The sequence below is a fragment of the Hyla sarda genome, chromosome 6 (assembly GCF_029499605.1).
Source record: "Hyla sarda isolate aHylSar1 chromosome 6, aHylSar1.hap1, whole genome shotgun sequence".
Classification (NCBI taxonomy): domain Eukaryota; kingdom Metazoa; phylum Chordata; class Amphibia; order Anura; family Hylidae; genus Hyla; species Hyla sarda.
In genome coordinates, this window is record NC_079194.1 from 220,727,755 (window position 1) to 220,754,709 (window position 26,955).

Genomic DNA, 26,955 nt, shown 5'->3' on the forward strand with positions numbered 1-26,955 from the left:
TTATGGGAAAAGGGGGGTGATTCAAACTTTTAATAGGGAAGGGGTTAAATGATCTTTATTCACTTTTTTTTGCAGTGTTATAGCTCCCATAGGGACCTATAACACTGCACACACTGATCTATTACATTGATCACTGGTTTCTCATAGGAAACCAGTGATCGATGATTCTGCCGCTTGACTGCTCAAGCCCACTGAGCTAACCGGCACTTTTTACTTTCACTTTTAGCCGCGTGGCTCAGCTTTGAGCGCGTGGCTAAAGGGTTAATAGCACGCGGCACCGCGATCAGTGCCGCGCGCTATTAGCGGCGGGTCCCGGCTTCACTATGACAACGGGCCTGCCATGATATGATGCGGGGTCACCGTGGGACCCCGCGTTATATCACGGGAGAGGGACCAAGGATGTCCTTGGTCCTTAAGAGGTTAAATATATTAGAAAGATTTTTATTTTTTAAAGATCTATATTATATAAAAAGTTTACTTTAATGAGAGTTTCCATTTAATGGGGCTTTGACTCCACAATGACTCCAGACAGAATTTCCACATGGAAATTCTGCTTGGAATTTGATACACATGACTTTTGTGACTTTGTTTTTGTGTGGAGAAGTAGAGAAAATACAGCAATAAAATTCTGCCATGTGAATGGGCCCTTACCATTTAATACCACAGGATCAACAATTGTGTGTAGATGGAATTTATACAACCCTGTTCATTTTTGGTCTAACGTCTTGGAAAAAATTACAAGCAGCCAGATCTTACTTTTTTTTTTTTTTTTTTTTTTTTTTTTTTTAGGTAAAAATGCATTTTTTTTTATTAATATTTACAGCATTTACAGAGAACAGTGGAAAAAATCTGGAGTATTTAAAATACAGTTCACTTTATCATGGCAACATTCAGTCCATTCATCCATCCAGACTAATGTACATGTATTTACATTTGATGCATGAGACACTGAGCCAAAAAGGCAACGGAAACTGAACACCTTACAAATAAATATCTTCCTGTGAAAATCCACACCCTGTGGCTGAGTAGTCGCCTTCACACAGCAAAAGCACCCCGGTGGACCCATACGACTACTGCTTCTTTTGCAACAACCCCTCCCCCCCCCCCCATTCCCCAAGGCCGGTTCTTCCTGTGTGTAGGCGACTGGGCTACCTTCACCACAATTCTCTATGAAAAAAGTGCTGCAATAATTCTTGGGTCTATGCACAGTCATGATTATCTCCTCAGCTCACAAACCTGCTGGTGAATTCTAAGTTTGTGCTTTCTTTCTGCAGGAGTCCAGACCCTAATCCATGCAAGAAAGCTGGAATTGAACCTGTGCATGAGACAGGGCAAAAGACATCCTCTGGCTCTCTTACTGCTGCAAAACTATAACTCCCAGCATGGCCTGATCACTGGGAGTTGTGAGTTTGCAAAAGCTGGAGAGACACAGCTTGGAAACCACTGTACTAAAACAGATACTCCTGCATTTTTACACAAGACACAGATCTGGGAGGGAGCTGGTTAAATAAAAAGGAATGTACATAACCAAAAGGGAAGAGAAGAAAACAAAAGTGTCCTGGTCTTAGACAAAAAAGGAAAAAGGCAGCAGAGCTTGGAAAAGGTCACAGACTACACGTGATCCAGAGAAATTACTAAAACCAACATTCCTAAAACTTAATACAAGTACACCATGGTGAAGGAAAAGTGTTTCGTTTTTTTTTTTTTACAATATATGTTAAGACAATTGCTCAAAATCAGTTGAGGTCAGGTGGTTGTGCTGGAAGCCATTTTCCTCCTCTTTAATCTATCTCTCCAGTCTGCAGGGAGGGCTTCAAAGTTGGCATTTTTCTCTGCCATGCCGCTATAAATGACAAAGACGACATTAGATAGATAACACATTTCAGACAGATGTACGAATTCATGATGAAAGTATAGGTGACTTTATAGGGGAGGGTAAAGCAGCAACATTTTTCTCTTCCACAGTCATACAAATGTGGCAAATTTGTCCTTTTGTCTTATTACAATATGTTGTAAGCCATTTTAACGAAATACTGCAGGAACACATGACTGAAGCACAATTGTGATTTTAGACCAATGTTTCCCAACCAGTGTACCTCCAGCTGTTGCAAAACTACAACTCCCAGCATGCCTGGACAGCCAAAGGCTGTCCAGGCATGCTGGGAGTTGTAGTTTTGCAAAAGCTAGAGGCACACTGGTTGGGAAACACTGTTTTAGACTTATTGCATAGCAATAGGATTTATTATTAGTGTTTGATAGGTGGAGTTCCACTGCTATTCAGCCATTTCCATAACCACAAAGAAAGAGCAATTCTTTCCATAACACTAGAATTTTCCAGCAACTACCGGTACTTCCCTGTGTGGTCAGGTTCTAGGACCCTTGCACTTCCAATGGATATACCATACGCATTGGAAAGCAATGTCTATATGCCCTGTAAAGGAATATGAACGTCAGATGGTGGTTTCCACAACAACTGAGTTGTGGTCAAGAATGCATACTGCTGCTTTAGTCAAACTATTGGACTGCTGGAGAGATAGTTGTGCACTGCTAAGTAAACACCTTTAGTCCCAAAGAGCAGTGGTGTACCAAGGGAGGGCGCCATGACGGAGTCACCCCCCAATCGAGGGGCAGACTGACTGAGGGCCAGGCCAGGTTAAGGGCCTGCCGCCGCTACTGAGGATCCGGGACCCCCAGCGGACAGCGCTGCCTTCTCCTGTATGTGCGACTACCTATATCTATGGGGAAGAGGGAGGTGGGCAACTCTGCCTATACCTATGGGGAAAGGATGGGGGGGATTCTGCCTATACCGATTGGGGAAAAGGGGGGGGGGATTCTGCCTATACCGATTGGGGAAAAAGGGGGGGGGGGGGAATTCTGCCTATACCGATTGGGGAAGAGGGGGGGGGGGGACTGCCAATACCTATGTGGAAAGGGGGGAGGGGAGGAAAGGGGGTAACTCTGCCTATACCTAAGGGGGGGGGGGGGGTTGGGTAACTGCCTATACCCAAGGGGAGGGGGGTAACTCTGCCTATACCTATGAGGAAAAGGGGGGGGGGGGGTTAACTGCCTATACCTATGGGGAAGAGGGCATGTTGGTGGTAACTCTGCCTATACCTACGGGGAAAGGGGGGGGGGGGGAAGAGACACACTCTTCTGACTATACCTAAGGAGAGAGGGGGGTTAACTCTGTTCCTATTGCGAAGAGGGTTGACTCTGTTCCTATTCCTATTGGGAAGGGTGGGTTAACTATTTTCCTATTAGGAAGGGGGGGGGGCTAACTCTGTTCCTATTCCTATTGGGAAGGGGGGGGGTTAACTCTTCCTATTCCTATTGGGAAGGGGGGTTAACTCTGCTGCCTATACCTATGGGGAAGGGGGGGGGGCTACTAACTACTTACCTACATACCAGGCTAACTAACTACATACCCAGAAACCTAACTATGTACATACCTGGCCTTCATACATGGCTGCGTAACTACCTAGCTAGCCCTCTACCTACCTGGCTTGTCACCTACCTACATATCTGGCTGCCTGATCAACCTACCTACCTGCCCTTTTACTGTGCAGGACACCAAGGAGGGCATTATTACAGTTTGTGTGCCTATAGATGGGAAGATTTTGTAGAGGAGGGGATGGCACTGGAAAAATGCAGAGTAGGACATGTTTGTCCTGCAGATGTTAAGAGAACCACATGGCAGTCTTATCCGGACGGAGAAGAAAAAGAAAGAGGATGCCGCTGATTAGAAAAGACGTAATTGTGTACAGATTCTGTGTACAGCTGATATCTACCGCCATATTGTCCTGTATATAATCAATTATATTGTATACAGATCCTGTATAGTATACTAGTCTGTGTACAGTGGTTTTATTCAGTACAGTATGGCGGTATTATCCAGTTATTGTGTGGTGGTATATATTTACTCCTTGTATACCAGTATTATTGGTCATGGAAATTTACCTATGTTAAAGTGTTTGTTACATATATAAATTTCAGTTTATTGTGTGTGGGATTTGGGTGGAATAGGGGCGTGGCAGAAGATTGACGAGCTGCAGAGCCTAGCAGGGGCCCTTGCCTTTTTTTTTTTGGTCCAGGGGCCCGAGTGTTGTCAGTCCATCCCTGCCCCCATCCACTGCTGCACTGCAACGCTTTCCGCCCGGCGACTGCATCTGTGGAGTCAGAGCAGCAGGGGGAGGAGTGTTGCGGCGGCGTGCAACGTGACGTCACGACGCTGATGCCGCCTTCAAAGATCTTTTAAAAAGGAGCGGTTGAACGTAAATAATTGTATGTCAAGGGAGGGGGAGTAATTAAGGGGGGGCGGGGTGTAGGATTTGTTCATTTTATTTATGGGGGATTTGTATTTGTTTCTATTTGGTGCAGATGGAAAGTGATTTTTTTAAGGGGGTGCAGGGTTTTATTTTATTGAGGGGGGTTAAGGTGTTTTATTAAAGGGGGTGTTCAGGGTTTTATTTTATTAAGGGGGTGTGCCGGGTTTTATTTTATTAAGTGGGGTGCAAAGGATTCCAATTAATGAGGGTGTTCAGGTGTTATTTTTTTTTATTAAGGGGGTGTGCAGGTTTTTATGTGTAGGGGTGTATGAACTTTATGTGATGACGGTGCAGGGTTTTCATATGAAGGGGGAGGGGGTATGGATTTGATGTGTAGGGTGGATGCAGGGTTTTTATATGTGGGGGGTGCCGGAGCTGAGTTTTATTGAATAGGGCTGCAGGGTTTTTGTATAAGGGGAAAGAAAGGCAAGGGTTTTCAAGAAGGGAAAAGAACAGGGATTTGTAGACAGCGGCAGGGCAGGAGCCAAACAAAGGGTCTGCCCTGGGTGCCAAATGCTCTGGGTACACCCCTGCTGAAGAGTAGCCCATGTTCACATGGCAGAAAATGTGCATAATGTCCACCCAGAAAATACAGGCGGACATTCTGCACATTTAAATGTTCTGCTGGCGCTAGGACTACTCGGAAATGAGCCGTTTCAACAGATGGCAACACTGGACGGAATCCAGAGAAACAGTGAATTTTTTCATTGTTTCTGCAGATGCTGAAATCTGGATTCCACTGTGTGCACAGTGCAGCAGAATCCCTTTAAAAATCAATCAATGGGACTCTCCTGCAGCAGAATTTGCAAGTGGAGTTTTTCCAGTGCATTCCACTTGGGAATTCCGCTGTGTGAACATAGTCTAATTCTATAAATGTTTAAATGTGCACTGCAGTGTTGTCCACCACAAATGTCCCCATTGTTACTTCATATACTATCACTTTACAATAGCGTTCACATACCTGCATAACTGCTGCATCTTCCATTCATCAATGCGTTTCTGATTTACCACAGTACGGTCCTCATCACTGGAGCTGGAATTCTCCTCCTCATCCAGTTCTTTTTGAATGTTCTGCCACTTCTGCACCAAGGAGGGCATTTTCACCTTACTCTTTTTCACCTGCAAAATAGGAAAGAAAGACAGGTGAAAACGTGATCGACTCTTGACCACTCGCACCTTACAAAATAAATCAGTTCTTTCTATTGCAGCAGTTGTGCCAAACTATCAAAGGTCCCATCCTATGACCAGGTTGTTCAAAACTAGCTTTGCTATAGAGATCATTTGGAGTACACTACCTGTAATGCTTCCTAAACACTTTACATGGAGCTACAAAACTGGCAATTTAAATCCCCACAGTCAAGAGCTTTAGCAGCTGGTTCACAAACCTAAACATAGAATGTGTCGGCAGATAAGAACCACTTGGCCCATCTAGTCTGCCCAATATTCTGAATACTATGAATAGTCCCTGGCCCTATCTTATATGAAGGATAGCCTTATGCTTATCCCATGCATGTTTAAACTCCTTCACTGTATTTGCAGCGACCACTTCTGCAGGAAGGCTATTCCATGCATCCACTACTCTCTCAGTAAAGTAATACTTCATAATATTACTGTATAAACCTTTGCCCAATTTAACTCCTTAAGGACACACGACGTACTTGAACTTCATGTGTCCGCTCCCGATCTATAACGCGGGGCCACGGCCGGGACCCGTGGCTAATAGCGCGCGGCATTGATTGTGGTGCCGCGCGCTATTAACCCTTTAGACGATTGAAGTCTTCTGAAAGAATTACTCCTAAATCCCTTTCTTCAGATTCTGAGGTCAGGACTGTGTCAAATATTCTATTCTATATTCTGCCCAAGGGTTTTTACACTCCGGGTTCATTATCTTGCATTTGTCCACATTAAAGGGGTACTCTGCCCCTAGACATCTTATCCCCTATCCAAAGGATAGGGGATAAGATGTCAGATCGCCGCAGTCCTGCTGCTGGGGACCCCAGGGAATGCCATTGCGGCACCCGCTGTCATTACTGCACAGAGCGAGATTGCTCTGCACGTAATGACGGGCAATACAGGATGTCTACTGCCCCTCCGCCATCTATTATTTTAGTCATCCAATCAAAAAAAAAAAAACATCTATAAGATTTGTTTGACATGATCTCCCTGAAGTAAACCCATGCTGTTTTTCATCTTGCAATCCATGGGATTTTAGATGTTCCACAATCCTACTATTTTGTACGGTTTCCATACATTTTCCCACTATTGATGTCAGACTTACTGGCCTATAGTTGCTTGATTCCTCCCTACTACCTTTCTTGTGAATAGGCACGACATTTGCTAATTTCCAATCTTCTGGGACGGCTCCTGTTACCATTGATTGGTTAAATAAATCTCTTAACAGTTTTGCTAGTTCACCGCTAAGCTCTTTTAATAATTTTGGGTGTATCCCATTAGGCCCCTGTGACTTATTGGTCTTAACTTTAGACAGAAAACGTAGAACCTCTTCCTCTGTAAAGACACATGCATCAAACGATTCATTAGTTTTCCTCCCTAATTGAGGTTCTTTTCCTTCTGTAAAAACTGAACAGAAGTATTCATTAAGGCAGACGGCTAGCCCCTTATTCTCTTCTACATACCTTCGTTTTTAATTTAGTTATTCCTTGTTTTAATTTCCTTTTTTCATTTATATATCTGAAGAATGTCTTATCCCCTTTTTTCTTACAGACTGAGCTAGTTTTTCTTCTGCCTGTATTTTAGAAGTTCGTATAACTTGCTTGGCCTCTTTCTGCCTAATCTTGTAGAATTCCCTAGCATCATTGCTTGTTTTTTATTTTTTATTTTATTTTTTTTTAAGTTACTAAATGCTAGCTTTTTTTATGATTTTGGCCACTTCTGTTGAGTACCACAGTGGTCGCTTCCCTTTTCTGCTTTTAAGCCTAATGCAATTTTCTGTTGCCTTCAATAATGCATCTTTTAAGTAGTCCCATTTCTCCTGGACTCCATGTAATACGTTCCAGTCTGATAGGGACTCATTTATGACTAACCTCATTTTTGAAAAGTATTTTTTTCTAAAATCTAAAACTTTTGTTTGTGTGGTGTGACTCCTTCACTGTTCTTATATTAAACCACACTGACTGGTGATCACTAGATCCCACGCTTTTGCCTACAGTAACATCAGAACAAATCCCCATTTGTGAATACCAAATCCAAAAGGGCCTCCCTCTGGGTTGGCTCCTCAACCACTTGTTGTAGAGATAATCCCAGTAGGGAATTTAGAATATCTGTACTCCTGGCAGAACTAGCGATTTTGGTTTTCCAGTTTATATCCGGAAGATTGAGGTCTCCCATAATGATAACTTCTCCTTTCATTGTCATTTTAGCTATTTCCTCTACTAGTAGATAATCTAATTCTTTAACTTGGCCAGGTGGTCTGTCCATTTGCAGTTCTGCATATTGATGACATGGAGAGTGAGCAGAAAGATGAAAAGAACAAGCATGCTCCACCCTGGCTAGTTACTACATTTATGGATTGGCTGTACACGGCTACATTGAACCTGCAGCAGAAAAACGTATGGCCAGATGCAGCTTTTCAATGCCATAACAAAATAATATCCGGCTGTCAAACATAAATCAAAGTCCAAAATATTAGATTTACCTTGATTTTTTTGCTCTTTTTTGGCTTCTCTGTGGGAGGAGGTTTGCTTGCAGGTGCTTGAATCTGTGATGGTGAAACCTGCTGCTCTGGAGCGGTAGAAGGGAGCAAAGTTGTTTGTGGCAATGCGTGCTGCATAGAAGGCACCATGTTGGTGCTTTGAATGGTATAATCTATGCTGCTCATCATAACAGGAGAAGGTACTTGTAGGGGCAGTCCCAAGTAACTAGCAGGAACATTCATGGCCGCCATAACAGGAGCTGGAACAGAATAAAATCAAATACATTAAAATTGGAAAACTAGCATTGTGGTAGAAGGAAATCTTTATCCTAGAAGAGAATAAACAGCATCATACCTGCAGAGAGAGACTGCTGAGTGTAAAGAATTGGACAACTTCCAATAGTTACAGACTGTTCCCCAAACATATCAGTGGCCTTCCTCTTGGCTAATTTTCCTGATGTAGCTGGTTCTGCTTTCACCTAAAATAGAGACAGAATCTGATGATACAGGCACTTGAATGGGAGTCAGCTGCAATACCAGATGCAGCTCATAGACAGGTAGGCAACTTTTTTTTTTTTTCACACGATTCCAAACGCCTGCTCACCTTATCTACTGAGAGATCAGAATTAACACATTTCACAAGCATAGCCTCTGTTCCTGGGACGGGAGGTTCCTCACTGTCTTCATCTTCCATTTCAACCTCTTGTATCTCACAATCCTCCTCCATTGGGGGGGTAGGGGGTGGTGAGGAAGGGGGAGGTGGGGGAGGGGGGGGAGGAGGGGGTGACTCAGGAGGAGGTGGTGGGGGTGGCGGAAGAGGCGCTTCTAAAGGCAGAGGTGGCTGCGCAAACTCCCAGTAATGAGACACTGGCACATTAGCTGCAACTGAAGGTTTAGTAGAGATGGAGTCTGGAAGAGAATGAAAGGATTCTACATGTAATACCACAAAAAATAAATAAATAAAAAACACACTACTTCATCCAAAATCATCATATGAATAATGCTCGTCATACACATTAAATTTTTCAGCCAATAGATCGCTCTCGTGATACCGCTATACAAATTAATGCTGCTGTCAGATTCCTCTGGTGGGGGCTTACCACCCTGATAAAAGAATTGGGCAGTAGAAATTCAGCTTGTCCAAGTCTTCTAGTATTTTATTGAGGGACAATGGGTCATCCTCCATGAATACACTTATAGGTGAGATTCAACCAAGCTGGCATGTTATAATAAAATTGTGAATTGTTTATTACCTGGAGAAGATGCTGGTGGTTCAGGAGGAAGAGCTGGGGCACCAGGGATTTTGTCCCTTTCAGCCAGTTTAGAGGCTGCTTCGGATTTATTATTGGGTGCCGACTCCTCTTCCACATCAGGAAACTCCCACTGTGACTCTCCTGAGATTTCGTTAACATAGAAATAACGTCTATGATCCCTGAATCACAAAAACAGAAAAAGATTTTAAGTTTCTGTTGTCCGTGCACTGGTATTCTCATCAGGTCCCTTCCCCTGTGGCTGCATCCAGCAGACAGAGGGGGAACCCAACAAATAGAAAACTCCATCCTACAACAAGGATGGCATCTGCTTGCAGGGAAAGGTTAGCAAACTTTGTCAATAAAAAAGGGACGAGGGGCAAATCTTAGTGGGTAACCAATTCAAGAATACAGGGTGTGGGTATTAAACATAAGAGGCAAGCACCACTCTGGGAATGTCAAGCTCAAATACATGACATCCTCTAATAGCTCCACTCAATGAGACAAACTAGGTAATTGTGTATATTTTCTTAGAGCTGAAAGATAAAGAGCAAAGATCTTCAATAAGCATAGAATACAACTAAACAAAAAAAAAGTAAAGAAACAAAAAGAAAAAAAATGTAAGACAAATATAAAAAATAATTCAGTCTGACCTGCGTCACGAGAGACCGAATCCTGTTCTTCATTGACAGTTGGCACCATGAAGCTTGTGGAAACTTCAGCGATGTTACACAGGGAAATGAAGGGTTCCAGAAATCCTGAAAGGGTCACAGAGCTCTCGCATGCGCTTCCCCCCATTCCCCTCCCACAGCAGTGCATTCTGCACCTTGAATGAAGGTCTAACCAACTTTTTGTCCAATCAGGAACCTCCTTACATGAACACTATGCAAACATTTATATTACTTAAGGTGTTCCAATTTGCAGGCCCAAGCGCACATTGTGCCCCAGAAACTAAATTTCAGCCACGTTCAGTCTCCAGACAGATGAGGTCACGAGGTCAGGTGGTGATGTCACAAGTCATGTTTGAGATGTGAAAGGTGAAAATTGGGGAAGATTCGTACCTGTCCCAGTGGCAGGACCAGCCTTTAGGAGTGGCGTTAATTTCATACTGTTTTATTTGTTCTGAGGCGTCATGAAGTTTGCGCTTCAAGTAGCTTCCGCTGAGGGCGCCTTCTCGCCAATCTGAGATTCGAGTCTAAAAGCAACAAAAAAGGCAAAGATTTTGTTTACAAGGTCTGTAGAAAAAAGAAAAGAAAATACTGCTGTAAAAATAAAGGCTGCAAAACACTTACCTCAGTTTGAAAGAGCAGGATGTGGAAATTGGACACACTCTGCCTGTTGATGCCTAAAAATTCCAATTTACTGATCAAGCTGTTAGCAAGTTCTCCAATCTGGAACTGTAAAATAGAGAGGAAAATAAAGTAAAATTATGAAAATGAAGTACATACTTATCCTACTAGTGCAGTACAAAGCTCTAACATGGCTATGCTATTCTCTGCTCCCCCCCCCCCAAAAAAAAACACTAAAAACAAAGAAAAACAGCGGCAATCCCAATGCTGTAAAAAGGTATGTGATCACACCCATCCCTCTTATGTTTTCAGGGTACAATGCTATGCTGTGGTTCCTTAGCTTACGCTTTGCCCACATGTGGTGGATGATTGCTGCACAATTTGAAAGGTAAAAGCACAAGCCGCTGGTTAAGACAGGTGTGGTGGTTTTGTTTCATATGAGTAATTAAGAACATGTGACCCTAAAACTTTTGCAAGAATGACATTTATACGCGATGCTGCATCTCTATCACCTCTATGGCTCGTGACAGGGGCAGCTAACGTCTGTGAGATTCTCTTAACCTTTGCAATGAGCTGATAAGGTGGGTAAAACTTAATGCAACGTTCTATCCACTGCAGCAGAACACGGAAATGCCTTATGGTGAGCCAAATGGACGACAAGATATATGTGGTCTTTGCAATGCAATGGCTCCTCACTCTAGCACATAGAGGTGGCCCTAGGCAGGCACCAGTAATGTACCTTCATGGGGTATATGGGAAAGGGTTTTCTAGAGTGGACAGCAATTTAAGGACATATTGATTTGATTTACCGTAATATACACTACACTAAACAGAAAACACGTAATATACACTACACTAAACACAAACTACTATTACCTTTAGATCATCATCTTCCTCTTCAAGTGGAGGTTTTGGAGGTAGCTTCATTTTCACACTATCATTCTCTGGCTCCTTCGCCGGAGCTGGACATTCTGCAGCTTCAGCTCCCATTTCTGGAAAAGTTACAACCCAGACTTACCAACAACTCCATGCAGTGTTCATACGCATAAAGGAACGTAAACTTAAGTAAGTGCACTCACCAGTCTCAGGCGTTTCTCTTCCGGTTTTGCTGGAGCTGCGGCTTGAGCTAGGGCTGGCGACCGGTACAAAAACTTTCCACTTGCTGGTGGGAGGTTTGACCTTGTGAGCTTCATCAGACTGGCTAAAGTCTGAGCGTGGACTGGACGCACCAGACGCACTTACATCTCCCTCCTCCAGTGCTCTCAACTCAGCCTGGTACGGGAAATAGAAAGTCACCCTAATGATCAAAGGTACACAAGCCTGATGCTATCAAGAGTCATTATGTGGGTTGTGTAAAAACATGTGAAAGAATACAGCCCACATAACCAATAATACAACACTAATATCTCCAGTTCCTACCAAATCTACAGGACAATAAATATAAATTAAAGGTGGAATATTCCAGTTAAGCAGTAAATACGTCCCCTATTTCTGTCAGCTCCTCCATTTTCAGCTCTTCTGATTTACTTGCTAATGCTCTACTCCCTTGTGTCTTATGTACTGTACAATATCTTCCTTCCATGGAGCCCTCTTCTACCTTGTCAATCTTTTAGTATAAGCCAATCATTAACCCCTTCCCGACCCAGGACGTACTGGTACGTCCTGGGTCCTTTCCCTTTCTGTAACGCGGGGCCACGGCATGGCCCCACATCATAGCGGGTCGAGCCCGGCACTTGGCAACGGCCGGGACCCGTGGCTAATAGCGCTATTAACGCTTTAGACGCGGCGTTCAAAGTTGGTCGCCGGATCTAAAGTGAAAGCTAATAAGTGCCGGTTAGCTCAGTGGGCAACGCGAACAGCTAGAGGACACGAGGAAGTGCCTTACCTTCCTCCTCAGTGTCCGATCGCTGAATGACTGCTCAGTGCCTAAGATCCAGGTATGAGCAGTCAAGCGGCAGAAACACTGATCAATGCTATGCTATGGCATAGCATTGAACAGTATGAGAGATCAATGTACTGCATGTTATAGTCCCCTATGGGAGCTATAACATTGCAAAAAAATAAATAAAAAAAAGTTAAAGATCATTTAACCCCCTCCCTAATAAAAGTTTGAATCACCCCCCTTTTCCCATTAAAAAAAAAAAAAAAACATAAAAACATATGTGGTATCGGCGTGTGTGGAAATGTCCGAATTATAAAAATATATAGTTAATTAAACCGCATGGTCAATGGCGTACGCGCAAAAAAATTCCAAAGTCCAAAATAGCGTATTTTAGGTCACTATCATGAAAAAATTAATAAAAAGCGATCAAAAAGTCCAGTAAATACAAAAATGGTACCGCTAAAAACTTCAGATCACAGCGCAAAAAATTAACCCTCATAACGCCCCGTACGCGCAAAAATAAAAAAGTTATAGGGGGTCATAAGATGACAATTTTAAACACATAAAATGTAGTTCGATTTTTTCCAGAAGTACGACAAAATCAAACCTATATAAGTAGGGTATCATTTTAATCATATGGACCTACAGAATAAAGAGAAGGTGTAATTTTTACCGAAAAATGTACTGCGTAGAAACAGGAGCCCCCAAAAGTTACAAAATAGTGTTTTTTCTTCAATTTTGTTGCACAATGATTTTTTTTTGTTTCACCGTAGATTTTTGGGTAAAATGACTAATGTCTTTACAAAGTAGAATTGGTGGCGCAGAAAATAAGCCATCATATGGATTTTAAGGTGCAAAATTGAAAGAGTTACGATTTTTTATAAAGGTAAGGAGGAAAAAACGGAAAAGTGCAAAAACTGAAAAACCCCCGGGTCATGACAGGGTTAAGGCAATACATTAGTCACCATGAAAAAAAATTAATCTTACTCTACTAATCTAACAGTACAAAACTTAGTTCTTGCAAAGTTAAAAAAATTATTCTTGAGAACAATTTCACAGAAAACATTATTAAGCATCATGCACACAATTGTCAGATGAGAATGGGGGGGGGGGGGGGGGGGGAATAAAAAAATCTATTAACGAAAGAATCCCAAACCCTTTTCCTCTCCAACACTCGCTCCAGCTCCAACGTGTCTTGCTCCTCCATCTCTTCTTCACTCTCTCCAGACTGGACAGTACTGCAGATGTCATCCTGAGCCTCGTCATCTACAGCAGGTTCTCCATCAGCACAGACCGTGGCCATGTCCTCTTCATCCTCGGAAGCTGCTTCCACCACATCTTCTTTACAGATGACCTTTTTCCGCCAGCGTTCCTCTTCCTCCTTTACCTCATCTGGCAAAAGTGGCGCTAGAAGGGATGCAGCCACTCCAACTTTCTCCTCCTCTTTGTTGGAAAGGGCCTGAATGGCTTCATTGACTTCCTAAAAGAGGGGGTAGGGGGGTAATGACAAAATACCAAGAAAGCACCCCACATTTTTCAAGGGGACAAAAGAATTTTTGTTTTTTTCCACTGACACTGTCATTTGGTCTATACTCTTAAAAAGCTATACAGATATCAGTCAGTATAGACTTTTCCTCTTAGAGGAGAGCTAGCAATTGCAAAGTATATATAATATATGAGAGAGTCACACAACCAGTAAAGTTGAGGTCTGCAATTTAGTACCATATTATCTCCGTTCTCATGAGAGAGATTACATGACATTTCCCCTCCACGTGATTAAAGGGGTACTCTGGTGGAAAAAAAAAGGCTTTCAAATCAACTGGTGCCAGAAAGTTACACAGATTTGTAAATGACTTCTATTTAAAAATCTTAACCTTTCCAGTACTTATCAGCTGCTCTATGCTCCAGAGAAAGTTGTGTAGTTCTTTTCAGTCTGTCCACAGTGCTCTCTGCTGACACCTCTGTCCATGTCAAGAACTGTCCAGAGCAGGATAGGTTTTCCATGGAGATTTGCTCCTACTCTGGACAGTTCCTGACATGGACAGAGGTGTCAGCAGAGAGCACTGTGGTCAGACAGAAAATAACTAAACAACTTCCTCTGGAGTATACAGCAGCTGATAATATCAGGAATTAAATGCAATTAATTTACAAATCTGTACAACTTTCTGGCACCAGTTGATCTTAAAACATTTTTTCCCTACCGGAGTACCCCTTTAGTATTTTTAAATAGAAGTAATTTAGAAATACATTCAACTTTCTAGCACCAGTTGATTTGAAAAAATTGGTTTTCCACTGGAGTACCCCTTAAAATGTGACTGTTGGGAAAAAAAACTGATTAAGCGCAAAGAAGAAGAATATTCACTCTGATCCTTTTCTTCCACTGAGAATTGAGGATTTGGAGACTCATTCTCCCAGAGGTAAGACCCAACCATAACCTGTCTGACAGTAGTATGACAACTCCTTCAATCTGCCCCAAATCTGGCAAAGTAGGCGCTACAATGCAATATGCCTGTGGTCCCAATGCAAATTATAACCATTAGTCTCCAGCTATAAAGGCATCAAATATGGAATATGGAAAATGTAGTAACATGACCATGAGAAAACCTACCTTCTTTGGCTCTTTCTTCATAAGAACTGGCATGCTGCTGACACTAGAGACTGTCGGCATTGCTACCACCGCTTCTTTTATTTCCGGGAAAGAATCTGAAGCTGCTGCGACCGATAGTACAGGAGTCTCAACGCTGTAAATCAATGATAATCTATTACAACCCATTAATATGAGGAAATAGAAGGATTCGTTTCTTTATCTAAGCTTCTTACCTGCTGCTGTATCCTTGCGCACCCTGAACCTGTGATGCCAGGCACTGAGGAAGCTCCCAGGTGACTTCATTGCTCTGAGTATTCCAGTAGTAGTAACATCCAGTATTTTCATCCCACACCTCCTGCCAATCTCCCATTTCGACTCCAACTAAAAAAATCGGTATGGACAATCCATCATCACATGGATTAAAATGTTTCCCTGTCACATGATCTGAGCACGATAACTCACCTCCAGCTAAAGAACACTGAGTGTCGTAATGCCATGTATCTCCAGCTGCATTTGGATCCGATCCATTGTGCATAGCGGAAGTAAAACCATGAGAATCCTTTGGGTCTGGTTTTGGGGGAGTCGGTGGGGGAACAGTAGATGCTGACACAGAGTTTCCATCAGGAGGGGGAGGGGCAGTAATAGCATCAATTTCCTGAGGGGGGGAAAGCAAGACATGTCAGATAAGCCTGTAAGGAGGAGAGGTATCATCAATACTGTAATCTTAGCATGTTCTCTTTCAAAATCTGTTTGCTGTCAGTAAATGGAAACATTAAGTTACATACACAAGCAAAAAAAACTGCACATATCTAACAATGTGCGTGCAAAGTCTGCCACAACATACCAGTCTCACACAATTTCCAGTCTTCTAGCAGTTACCTTCACGGATACAGTACAGAAAACTATTATACAGACTCAAGGGGACCTTATTTATCAAAATGTGTGGAAGAACCTGGAGTGATATTGCCCACAACAACCAATCACAGCTCAGCTCACAACAACCCTTCCTCAAGTGTGCAATTCTAGCAATAAATATTTTGGTAAAGTGAAGGGTACCACCTACAAAACAACCTGCAAAAACATAAGCCCTCCTAAAAATGTTATAATTACAGAAAAGAATCCCTGCAACTTATCAGAATAAACCTCCTAATTCTGGGTTCATATTATTCTGAGGTTATCTAAAGGAGACCAAACGTAATAGATAAAAGACTGCAATCTAATGTATACGGGGAATGTTCTGATTCTTCACTAACTGTACTGGTTATGTTGGATTTCATGATGAATTTCCTTTGTTCCTGTGAGAGATTAGCCGCTAGCAAAGGGGTCTAGAAGCATGTTACTCCATTATATTATATTATTATATATATATATATATACACATACACATATATATATATATACATATATATATACATATATATACACATATATATACACATATATATACACATATATATACACATATATATATACACATATATATACACATATATATATACACACATATATATATATATATATATATATATATATAACTCGTAAGTATTCATGGTCATTACTTACCGCAAGGAAATTGGCCAAGGTGCTGTCAATATCAGCAGAAGTGTTTCCTTTAGTGTTACATGTAGATACAGGTTTGTCAGCCGTGCCGCCATCCTCATCATCGCTGTCTGTGTAGGCTCCAAGCAGGCACAACCCACCTGGGGAAGGAGAAAGACAACTTACAGTTTACAATCATCACGTGCTGACAGGGCAATGAGGAGACATGTTTACTTCTTACCTGTAGGCTTCACTACTGCTGCTTGTACTTCCGTCACCATCGCTGTGGTAGGAGGACCTAGTACTTTCTGACAGTCTGCATCATCTGTTGAGAAGACAATTTGAGACTTGGTGCATAACTACTTCCACCTACCCAATGCTACAAGACATGTCAGAATTAAAGGACTCCCTGACAGTCTCCAGAATACCAGACAACTATAAAATCCTATTCATTGAGAGTAACATTCAGTCTGCATGATACTGTAGCCACCCATATTATTTACTGGGATCCAATATAACATTTCTTTGCATAAAAGCTGCAACATTTCTCCTATTTATCTGATCCCAGTGTTAGCAAAAAGATGAGGGGGGGGAGAGAGAGAGAGAGAGAGAGATCTATGAAAACCTGTGTAGAGGAATCTCCCACCCTAGTAAGTATATTCAGATCACTTTCCGAGCATATACGTGTTTTGGGATAAAACATACGCTTAGAAAATTACCTGAACATGGTAACTAACTGACTACATTTAGGGCATTAAAATCAATAGGACCTGTGCATGGACATTTTGCTGACGTATATCCCACGGAGAGCACAAACATGATGTGAATCTGGCCTAATCCAACATAATAGGAGGGTATTACTCAGATTTAGGTCATGTATTGTTCAGTAACCCCAAATATTTAGCATTACTTGTTGTAATGGTTATATCATGGTTAATTCTAGGGTCACATCCAAAGATCGCCACAAGAAACATCAGGTCACGTGAATGGATAAAGGAGTGTCAAAACTCATGGTCTCAAAACTAAAAACTGTTGGGGCTCAGCTTCAAAGTACATTTCATATAATTCTAGGTGCTAATTGAGGCGTAAAAAATACACAGCGTACAACTAGAAAAAGACTACACCCCTCAATGGAACAGCACACCTAGTACCAAGAAATAACCCATTGAAAATTCCAGTACAACATGGTTCTTTATTGCACATATAAGTTTTACAAAACAACAAGGACATTCAATTAAAAACACTTAAGGCCCTGAAATACTGGGTAACCCTTGGAGGGGGCCTTGGCACACCCTCCAGCAGACACTCACACTAATAATGGTAGCTGTATATCATGTCACACTCCCACTGGTCCTCTAACAAAAGTGTATGTACCTCTGGAAGGATACAAATAAATCTGCACTGCTCAAAAAAATAAAGGGAACACTAAGATAACGCATCCTAGATCTGAATGAATGAACTAATCGTTTGAAATACTTTCGTCTTTACATAGTTGAATGTGCTGACAACAAAATCACACAAAAATTATCAAGGGAAATCAAATTTATCAACCCATGGAGGTCTGGATATGGAGTCACTCAAAATCAAAGTGAAAACCACACTACAGGCTGATCCAACTTTGATGTAATGTCCTTAATACAAGTCAAAATGAGGCTCAGTAGTGTGTGTGGCCTCCACGTGCCCGTATGACCTCCCTACAATGCCTGGGCATGCTCCTGATGAGGTGGCAGATGGTCTCCTGAGGGATGTCCTCTCAGACCTGGACTAAAGCATCCGCCAACTCCTGGACAGTCTGTGGTGCAACGTGGCATTGGTGGATGGAGTATACCGGTTCATACCGAATACCGGTGTGTGTTTTTTTTTCTGTACGATATGATTTTTTCCTATACCGCAATACTGGTCAGTCCCCCCCTCGAATGAATGAACTATGAGCTGCAGCGCTGTCCCCACATCAGGGGACTAATCATGTTACCCGCAGGTGCTGCAGCGCGGGCACTGCAGAGCTTCTGATCAGAAGTTCTGCAGCAACCGCGGCCCACTGGCTTTCTGCGCTTGCAGGGGGAGGTGACAGCTTCCATTCTCCGAACAGAAGTCCTGAACCCGCGGCTCACAACGCACTAATTTCCAGCGCCGCGGCGCACAACTCGTTCAAGCGGTGGGGGGAGGAAAAGCAGAGCAGCTACCGCGGGTGATATATGATCAGTTCCCCAGCGCACTGCGGCTGATAATTCATTCCGTCAAGGGGGAAATGAGTGGGGGGAAAAAAATACAGTGGAACCGCCATAAGTTTGAAAAATTATTTGATACACATTTTTGATCATACCGTCCAGCACTATGCTCAATTGGCTTCAGGTCTGGGGAACGGGCGGGCCAGTCCAGGGAACCAATGCCTTCCTCTTGCAGGGACTGCCGACACCCTCCAGTCACTTGAGGTCTAGCATTGTCTTGCATTAGGAGGAACCCAGGGCCAACCGCACCAGCATATGGTCTCACAAGGGGTCTGAGGATCTCATCTCGGTACCTAATGGCAGTCAGGCTACCTCTGGCAAGCACATGGAGGGCTGTGCAGCCCCCAAAGAAATGCCACCCCACACCATTACTGACCCACCGCCAAACCGGTCATGCTGGAGAATGTTGCAGGCAGCAGAATGTTCTTCATGGCGTCTCCAGCACAGGGCACCAGTGGCGAATTTGCCAATCTTTGTGTTCTCTGATACATGCCAAACGTCCTGCACGGTGTTGGGCTGTAAGCACAACCACCACTTGTGGATGTTGGGCATTCATACCACCCTCATGGAGTCTGTTTCTGACCATTTGGGTGGACACATGCACATTTGTGGCCTGCTGGAGGTCATTTTGCAGGGGTAGCAGTAATGCTGCTGGGTTGTTGCCCTCCTACACGTCTGCTGATGTACTGGCCTGTCTCCTGGTAGCGCCTTCATGCTCTGGACTCCATGCTGACAGACACAGCAAACCTTCTTGCCACAGCTCGCATTGATGTGCCGTCCTGGATGAGCTGCACTATCTAAGCCACTTATGTGGGTTGTAGACTCCTTCTCATACTACCACTAGAGTGAAAGCACCGCCAGCATTCAAAAGTGACCAAAACATCAGCCAGAAAGCATAGGAACTGAGAAGTGGTCTGTGGTCACCACCTGCAGAACCACTCCTTTATTGAGGGGTGTCTTGCTAATTGCCTATAATTTCCACCTGTTGTCTGTTCCATTTGCACAACAGCATGTGAAATTGATTGTCAATCAGTGTTGCTTCCTGAGTGGACAGTGTGATTTCACAGAAGTGTCATTGACATGGCGTTACATTGTGTTGTTTGAGTGTTCCCTTTATTTTTTGAGCAGTGTACAATATGCTATAATAGGCAATAATATATCCCTTACCGAGAAGTTATGAAATGCAGAAAATCTCTGCCTGTAATAGAAAATGCTGTGTGTCCCTGTTGCTATAGATGAAGGCAAGAGAAGATGGTAAAGCAAGCCAAATACAGATGGAGGTACGAGGTGACTTATTAATACTCATACTAGGTGGGTGCCCGCTCTGAAGCCCCACATATTCCGTTACCCAAATGGTGACTTCCTCAGGGGTTGTTACATACACTTTTGTTAGAGGATCAGTGGAAGTGTGACATAATATACAGCTACAGTAGAATCTCCCAATAGTGGACACTCACAGGGAATAAAAAAAAAAAAAAAAAAAAAAAAAAAAAAAAAAGAGATGTCCCTTATTGGGAAAAAGGCTCAAAATTATTTCTAAATAATGAAATACTGTTCTGTACTCACTCCAGAGTGTAATTACTTGTATAAAACTATATTACAGTAGAATCTCCCGGTGTCGATTAATCTCCCCTTATCACTTCATACCCCCTTTTATACCCTGTGCCACCTTATTCACCCTGTGCATTGTGGCAAATTATCCCCCCCCCTTACCCCCTGTGCCACATAATTTCGCCTTGATCCCCCCTGTGCCATTCCCCCTTTATTACCCTCTGTGTAAATTTATTATGAAGTGGCACAGGGGGATAAAGGAAGAATAAAATAGCACAGGGGGTGGTAAAGAGGGGGTGATGAATTTGCACAGAGGGCAATAAAGTGGGATATAAAGAGCACAGGGGGGGGGGGGAATCAATGATGTGGCACAGGGGGTAATAAAGGGGGATGGGGATTTTGCACAGGGGAATAAAGTGGTACGGGGGGGGGGAATCAGGGAAGGAGGTGGGTGAATGATATGACCGGCGGACGTACACAAGCAAAAGACCACAGTTTAAACATTGGTCTTCCGCTTCTGTGCTGGGACTTCTGCAGGGGGGTGCGGCGGGGACCTGGTCCCCTTATTGGAGTATTGGCTGTACCCCCTGACGGCAGCCCCGTGTAGGACTGGCACATAAGCCTGGTTGTCCCCTATTAAGAGTGTTTTATCCCCTATTGGGAGTGTCCACATCCGCTGTTGGGAATGTCCCCTATTCGGAGGGTGCAAATGCATTAAGTCTTATGGGACTCTGCCAGGGAATTAACTCCTTAAGGACCAAGCCCATTTTAACCTTAAAGGGGTACTCCGCCCCTAGATATCTTATCCCCTATCCAAAAGGAAAGGGGATAAGTTTTCAGATCGCCGGGGTCCCGCTGCTGGGGAACCCGGGGATCGCTGCTGCGGCACCGCGCTATCATTACTGCACAGAGCAAGTTTTTTTCGTTTTTTTTCCCGTTATTTCCTCCTCGCCTTCTAAAATCCATAACTCCTTTATATTTCCATCTAAAGACCCATATAAGGGCTTGTTTTTTGCGTGATCAATTGTACTTTGTAATGAAACCTCATTTTACCATAAAATGTACGGCGAACCCAAAACAAATTTTTTTAGGGAGGAAATTGAAATGAAAACCACAATTTTACACTTTTTGGAGGGTTATGTTTTCACACTGTACACTTTATAGTAAAAATGACGTGTTCTTTATTCTGTGGGTCAATACAATTAAAATGATACCCATGGCTAGATACTTTTATATTTTTGTACCGCTTAAAAAAAAATCTAAAACGTTTTGTACAAAATCAGTAATCTAAAATTGCCCTATTTTGACCACCTATAACTTTTTCATTTTTCCGTATATAGGGCGGTATGAGGGCTAATTTTTTGGGCAGTCATCTGTACTTTTTATCGATGCTACATTTGCATATATAAAACTTTAAGATAATTTTTTATTAACCCCTTAAGGACCCATTTGGACCTTAAGGACTCAGACAATTTTATTTTTACGTTTTCTTTTTTTTCCTCCTCCCCTTCAAAAAATCATATCTCTTTTATATTTTCATCCACAGACTAGTATGAGGGCTTGTTTTTTGCGTGACCAGTTGTCCGTTGTAATGCCATCACTCACTTTACCATAAAATGTATGGCGCAACCAAAAAAATACTATTTGTGTGGGGAAATTGAAAAAAAATTAAAATAAAAAAAATAAAAAAAATCGCAATTTTGCTAGTTTTGGAAGGTTTTCTTTTCACGCCGTACAATTTATGGTAAAAATGACATGTGTTTTTTATTCTCTGGGTCAATACGATTAAAATGATACCCATTATAACATACTTTTCTATTACTGTTGCGCTTAAAAAAATAAATAAAAAAAAACGCAAACTTTTTAACCAAATTAGTATGTTTAAAATCCCCCTATTTTGAAGACCTATAACTTTTTCATTTTTCCGTATAAGTGGTGGTATGAGGGCTCATTTTTGCGCCGTGATCTGTACTTTTTATTAATACCGTATTTGCTTATACACAAAACTTTTATTACATTTTTCATAAAATTTTTTGGGAATAAAATGTTATAAAAAAGCAGCTATTTTGGACTTTTTTTTTTTTTTACGTTCACACCGTTCACCGTACGGGATCATTTACATTTTATTTTAATAGTTCGGATATTTACACACGAGGCGATACTAAATATGTATATAAAATAAAAAATTTTTAACACTTTTTGGGGGTAAAATAGGGAAAATGGGACAATTTACATTTTTATTGGTGGAGGGGGTTTTTCAATTTTTTTTACTTTATTTTTACACTCTTATAGTCTCCATAGGGGACTATTTATAGCAACCATTCGATTGCTAATCCTTAGCAGTGCTATGTATAGGACATAGCACTGATCAGGGTTATCGGTCATCTTCTGCTCTGGTCTGCGGAAAGGCAGATCAGAGCAGAAGACTCCCGGAAGACAGCGGAGGCAGGTGAGGGGACCTCTGTCTGCCGTGCAGGATGATCGGATCACCGCGGCAGCGCTGCGGGCGATCCGATCATCCTGTTAAGTGACCGCGATGCTGCAGATGCCGTGATCTGTATTGATCACGGCATCTGAGGGGTTAATGGCGGGATCGCGGGTGTCCGCCATTACCGGCGGGTCCCTGGCTGCGATCCACAGCCAGGACCTGCCGCGCATTATGCCGGCATCGCTCCGATGCCCGCGGTTATGCTCAGGACGTAAATGTAAATGCGGATTTTTTTTTTTTTATGTCCTCATAGGGGACTATCTATAGCAATCATTCGATTGCTAATACTGTTCAGTGCTATGCATAGGACATAGCACCGATCAGTATTATCGGTGATCTTCTGCTCTGGTCTGCTCGATCACAGACCAGAGCAGAAGACCCCGGGAGACAGCCGGAGCCAGGTGAGGGGACCTCCATCCGCCATGCTGTATGATCGGATCCCCGCGGCAGCGCTGTGGGCGATCCGATCATCCAAAGTACCGCACTGCCGCGATCTATATTGATCACGGCATCTGAGGGGTTAATAGCAGACATCTGCGCGATCACGGATGTCAGCCATTACCGGCGGGTCCCCGGCTGCTGCTAGCAGCCAGAACCTGCCGTGTATTGACGCGAGCACCGTTCAGATGCTCGCGGTCATACACAGGACGTAAATGTACGTCCAGGTGCGCGAAGTACCGACAAACCAGGACGTACATTTACATCCCTATTCAGAGGAGTCCACTAAGGGAGATTTTACACTAAGGGAGATTTTACAGTACCATTATTATTAGAGTGTGCGGTGTCTGCTGGGGGGGGTGCCAAGTACATTGGGTAACCCAGTATTTCTGGGCATTTTTAAGTGTTTCTTAATTGCATGTCCTTGTTATTATGTAATACTTATGTGCAGTAAAGAATCATGTTGTACTGGAATTTTCAATGGTTTATTTGGTACTTGGTACTAGGTGTGCTGTTCCATTGAGGGGCGTAGTCTTTTTCTTCTTCTTGTAAAAATCATGGTCTATCTCCAAGTACATCAAGCACAACTCTGCTCCCAACTTAGAGATACATTTAAAGGTACATAGGGCAGATTTGCTGCAGACCCAATAAAGTCAATAGGTGGCAACATAACTTGCCTGCAGAATTTCCCCTGCAGAAATCCCACATCGGATTATGTACATGTGAATGTACCCAAAGAAGTGAAGAGAAAAGGAATTAAATGACACTGGGATTTCTCTACAAGCTCACACCGTTATGGCCCCTGCACTGACACTCACAAAATGACAATGCATATGCAGAAACATAGAATCCCCTCCCCGTCATTCACCTACATCCCTTCACCTTCTTGGTTGAACTTGGTGACGAGTCTTTTTTTTTCAACTGTACTTTCTAAGTAATTATGACCCCAAAACCCAATATTTCCCAACAAGGGTGCCTCCAGCTGTTGCAAAACTACAACTCCCTGCATGCCCGGACAGCCAAAGGCTGTCCGGGCATGTTGGGAGTTGTAGTTTTGCAACAGCTGGAGGTATATTGGTTGTGAAACCCTGCTATAGCCTGTACACACAGTGGGACCCTCAGCCGGATAATGGTCTGGTTACCATAACAAATACACATCATTCATATATGTATATATATGCGCAGGGGTCAGGTCCCGGGGGGGGGGGGGGGGGGGGGAAGTGTGGGAACTCAAACTAGATTTCCACTTAAAGGGGTATCCCCAAAGGATAGGGGATAAGTTGTCTGATCCTGGGGGGACCGCCGCTAGGGACTCCCACGTTCTCCCTGCTGCTCCCGGCATTTGTTTAGAGCGTTGGGTGCAGCACCAGAGGCTCGTGACGTCACGGTCACTCTATGCAAGTCTATGGGAGGGGGCGTGACGGCTGTTATGCACCCTCCCATAGACTTGCATTGAGGGGGCATTACTGGGATGTCACGAGCCTCAGCCTTGCATCACCAGTCATCTGGCACGGAGCGAAGTTCGCTACATGCACCAGATGTCTGGGGTGTCGCAGCTGAGATAACGGGGGTCCCCAGCGGCTGGACCCCCACGGTAAGACATCTTATCCCCTATCCTTTCAATAGGAGATAACATGTCTGGGGCGGAGTAAACATTTAGGCTGGTCCTGCAGGACTCCTGCTAATGGGAACTGCGTTCCTGCTGTGGAAAAAGTGCAGGAACTCCATTCCCATGAGTTCCTGCAGGACTTGAGCCCTGTATATATGTATATTGGTCTTGCCCCACAAAAGGTGGCACTGAGGGTGGCAGTTTGGAGTGTTGTACCCCCTCAGGCATGCACAGGGTGGGGCCATTAGAGGCGAGCCCCCCACATTATAGATATCAGGGGGCACCACCTCAACCTTTAATGTACGGCCCCTCACCATGACCAGCGAGCACACAACTTGTATATATGTCCATAGAGGCCCAGCTGTATACACCTCCGAAGACTACACCCTGCTTCGTGCTGTGGCCTATACCGCCCGTCTCCATACACTGAGGGCCCAGCGCCTCACCGTCCGATCCGGAGCCGGTCTCTTCTCGCACAGCGGCCGCTCTGGGTCCCGGTGGGGAGAGCTGCAGTATAGGTCTCCGGCCTGGGGCCGCTCGCGTCTTCTTCCCCATCAGAGCGCAGACGACTGGTCGCTCTCCGGGCACCGAGTTATGACGTCATATCCGCCTTCTTCATGACACAAAGGAAAGTCCGACCTACACCACGTGACCTCCTAGCGACTGTCATTGGTCACATGGTATCCACTGGCTCCTCCCTTTTAGGCTGTGGCTGGAATGTGCTAAAGTGTCTGTGCAGTACATAACACTGATCCCTGTATGGTGTAGGCTAGGGCAGGACGTGTCCTCTGAGGAGAGTGTGAAGAGTATTGTATAGGATAGGGGAGGACGTGTCCTCTGGGGAGAGTGTGAAGAGTATTGTATGGGATAGAGCAGGACGTGTCCTCTGAGGAGAGTGTGAAGTGTATTGTATAGGATAGAGAGAGTGTGAAGAGCATTGTATGGGATAGGGCAGGACGTGTCCTCTGAGGAGAGTGTGAAGAGCATTGTATGGGATAGGGCAGGACGTGTCCTCTGAGGAGAGTGTGAAGAGTATTGTATGGGATAGGGCAGGACGTGTCCTCTGAGGAGAGTGTGAAGTGTATTGTATGGGATAGGGCAGGACGTGTCCTCTGAGGAGAGTGTGAAGAGTATTGTATGGGATAGGGCAGGACGTGTCCTCTGAGGAGAGTGTGAAGAGCATTGTATGGGATAGGGCAGGACGTGTCCTCTGAGGAGAGTGTGAAGAGCATTGTATGGGATAGGGCAGGACGTGTCCTCTGAGGAGAGTGTGAAGAGTATTGTATGGGATAGAGCAGGACGTGTCCTCTGAGGAGAGTGTGAAGTGTATTGTATAGGATAGAGAGAGTGTGAAGAGCATTGTATGGGATAGGGCAGGACGTGTCCTCTGAGGAGAGTGTGAAGAGCATTGTATGGGATAGGGCAGGACGTGTCCTCTGAGGAGAGTGTGAAGAGTATTGTATGGGATAGGGCAGGACGTGTCCTCTGAGGAGAGTGTGAAGTGTATTGTATGGGATAGGGCAGGACGTGTCCTCTGAGGAGAGTGTGAAGAGTATTGTATGGGATAGGGCAGGACGTGTCCTCTGAGGAGAGTGTGAAGTGTATTGTATGGGATAGGGCAGGACGTGTCCTCTGAGGAGAGTGTGAAGAGTATTGTATGGGATAGGGCAGGACGTGTCCTCTGAGGAGAGTGTGAAGTGTATTGTATGGGATAGGGCAGGACGTGTCCTCTGAGGAGAGTGTGAAGAGTATTGTATGGGATAGGGCAGGACGTGTCCTCTGAGGGGAGTGTGAAGAGCATTGTATGGGATAGGGCAGGACGTGTCCTCTGAGGAGAGTGTGAAGAGCATTGTATGGGATAGGGCAGGACGTGTCCTCTGAGGAGAGTGTGAAGAGCATTGTATGGGATAGGGCAGGACGTGTCCTCTGAGGGGAGTGTGAAGAGCATTGTATGGGATAGGGCAGGACGTGTCCTCTGAGGAGAGTGTGAAGAGCATTGTATGGGATAGGGCAGGACGTGTCCTCTGAGGAGAGTGTGAAGAGCATTGTATGGGCTAGGGCAGGACGTGTCCTCTGAGGAGAGTGTGAAGAGCATTGTATGGGATAGGGCAGGACGT

At 43.8% G+C, this 26,955-nt stretch overlaps 2 protein-coding genes across 2 annotated transcripts in view; one reads left to right on the top strand and one right to left on the bottom strand.

Annotated features, from left to right (window-relative positions):
• Positions 1-26,955, top strand: part of AGBL2 (AGBL carboxypeptidase 2) — a 146,191-nt gene that overhangs the window by 79,626 nt on the left and 39,610 nt on the right. The window lies entirely within an intron of this gene.
• FNBP4 (formin binding protein 4) lies at positions 1,690-25,465 on the bottom strand. Its single transcript, XM_056526575.1, has 17 exons — positions 25,285-25,465; positions 16,766-16,849; positions 16,549-16,685; positions 15,448-15,640; positions 15,219-15,366; positions 15,007-15,139; positions 13,555-13,878; positions 11,596-11,788; positions 11,393-11,508; positions 10,520-10,624; positions 10,289-10,422; positions 9,231-9,409; positions 8,582-8,886; positions 8,333-8,456; positions 7,981-8,237; positions 5,287-5,444; positions 1,690-1,843 (listed from the first exon to the last, which is right to left on the bottom strand). Exons 1-17 carry the CDS (start codon positions 25,391-25,393, stop codon positions 1,747-1,749), a joined length of 2,796 nt encoding a protein of 931 aa, XP_056382550.1. The 5' UTR covers positions 25,394-25,465; the 3' UTR covers positions 1,690-1,746.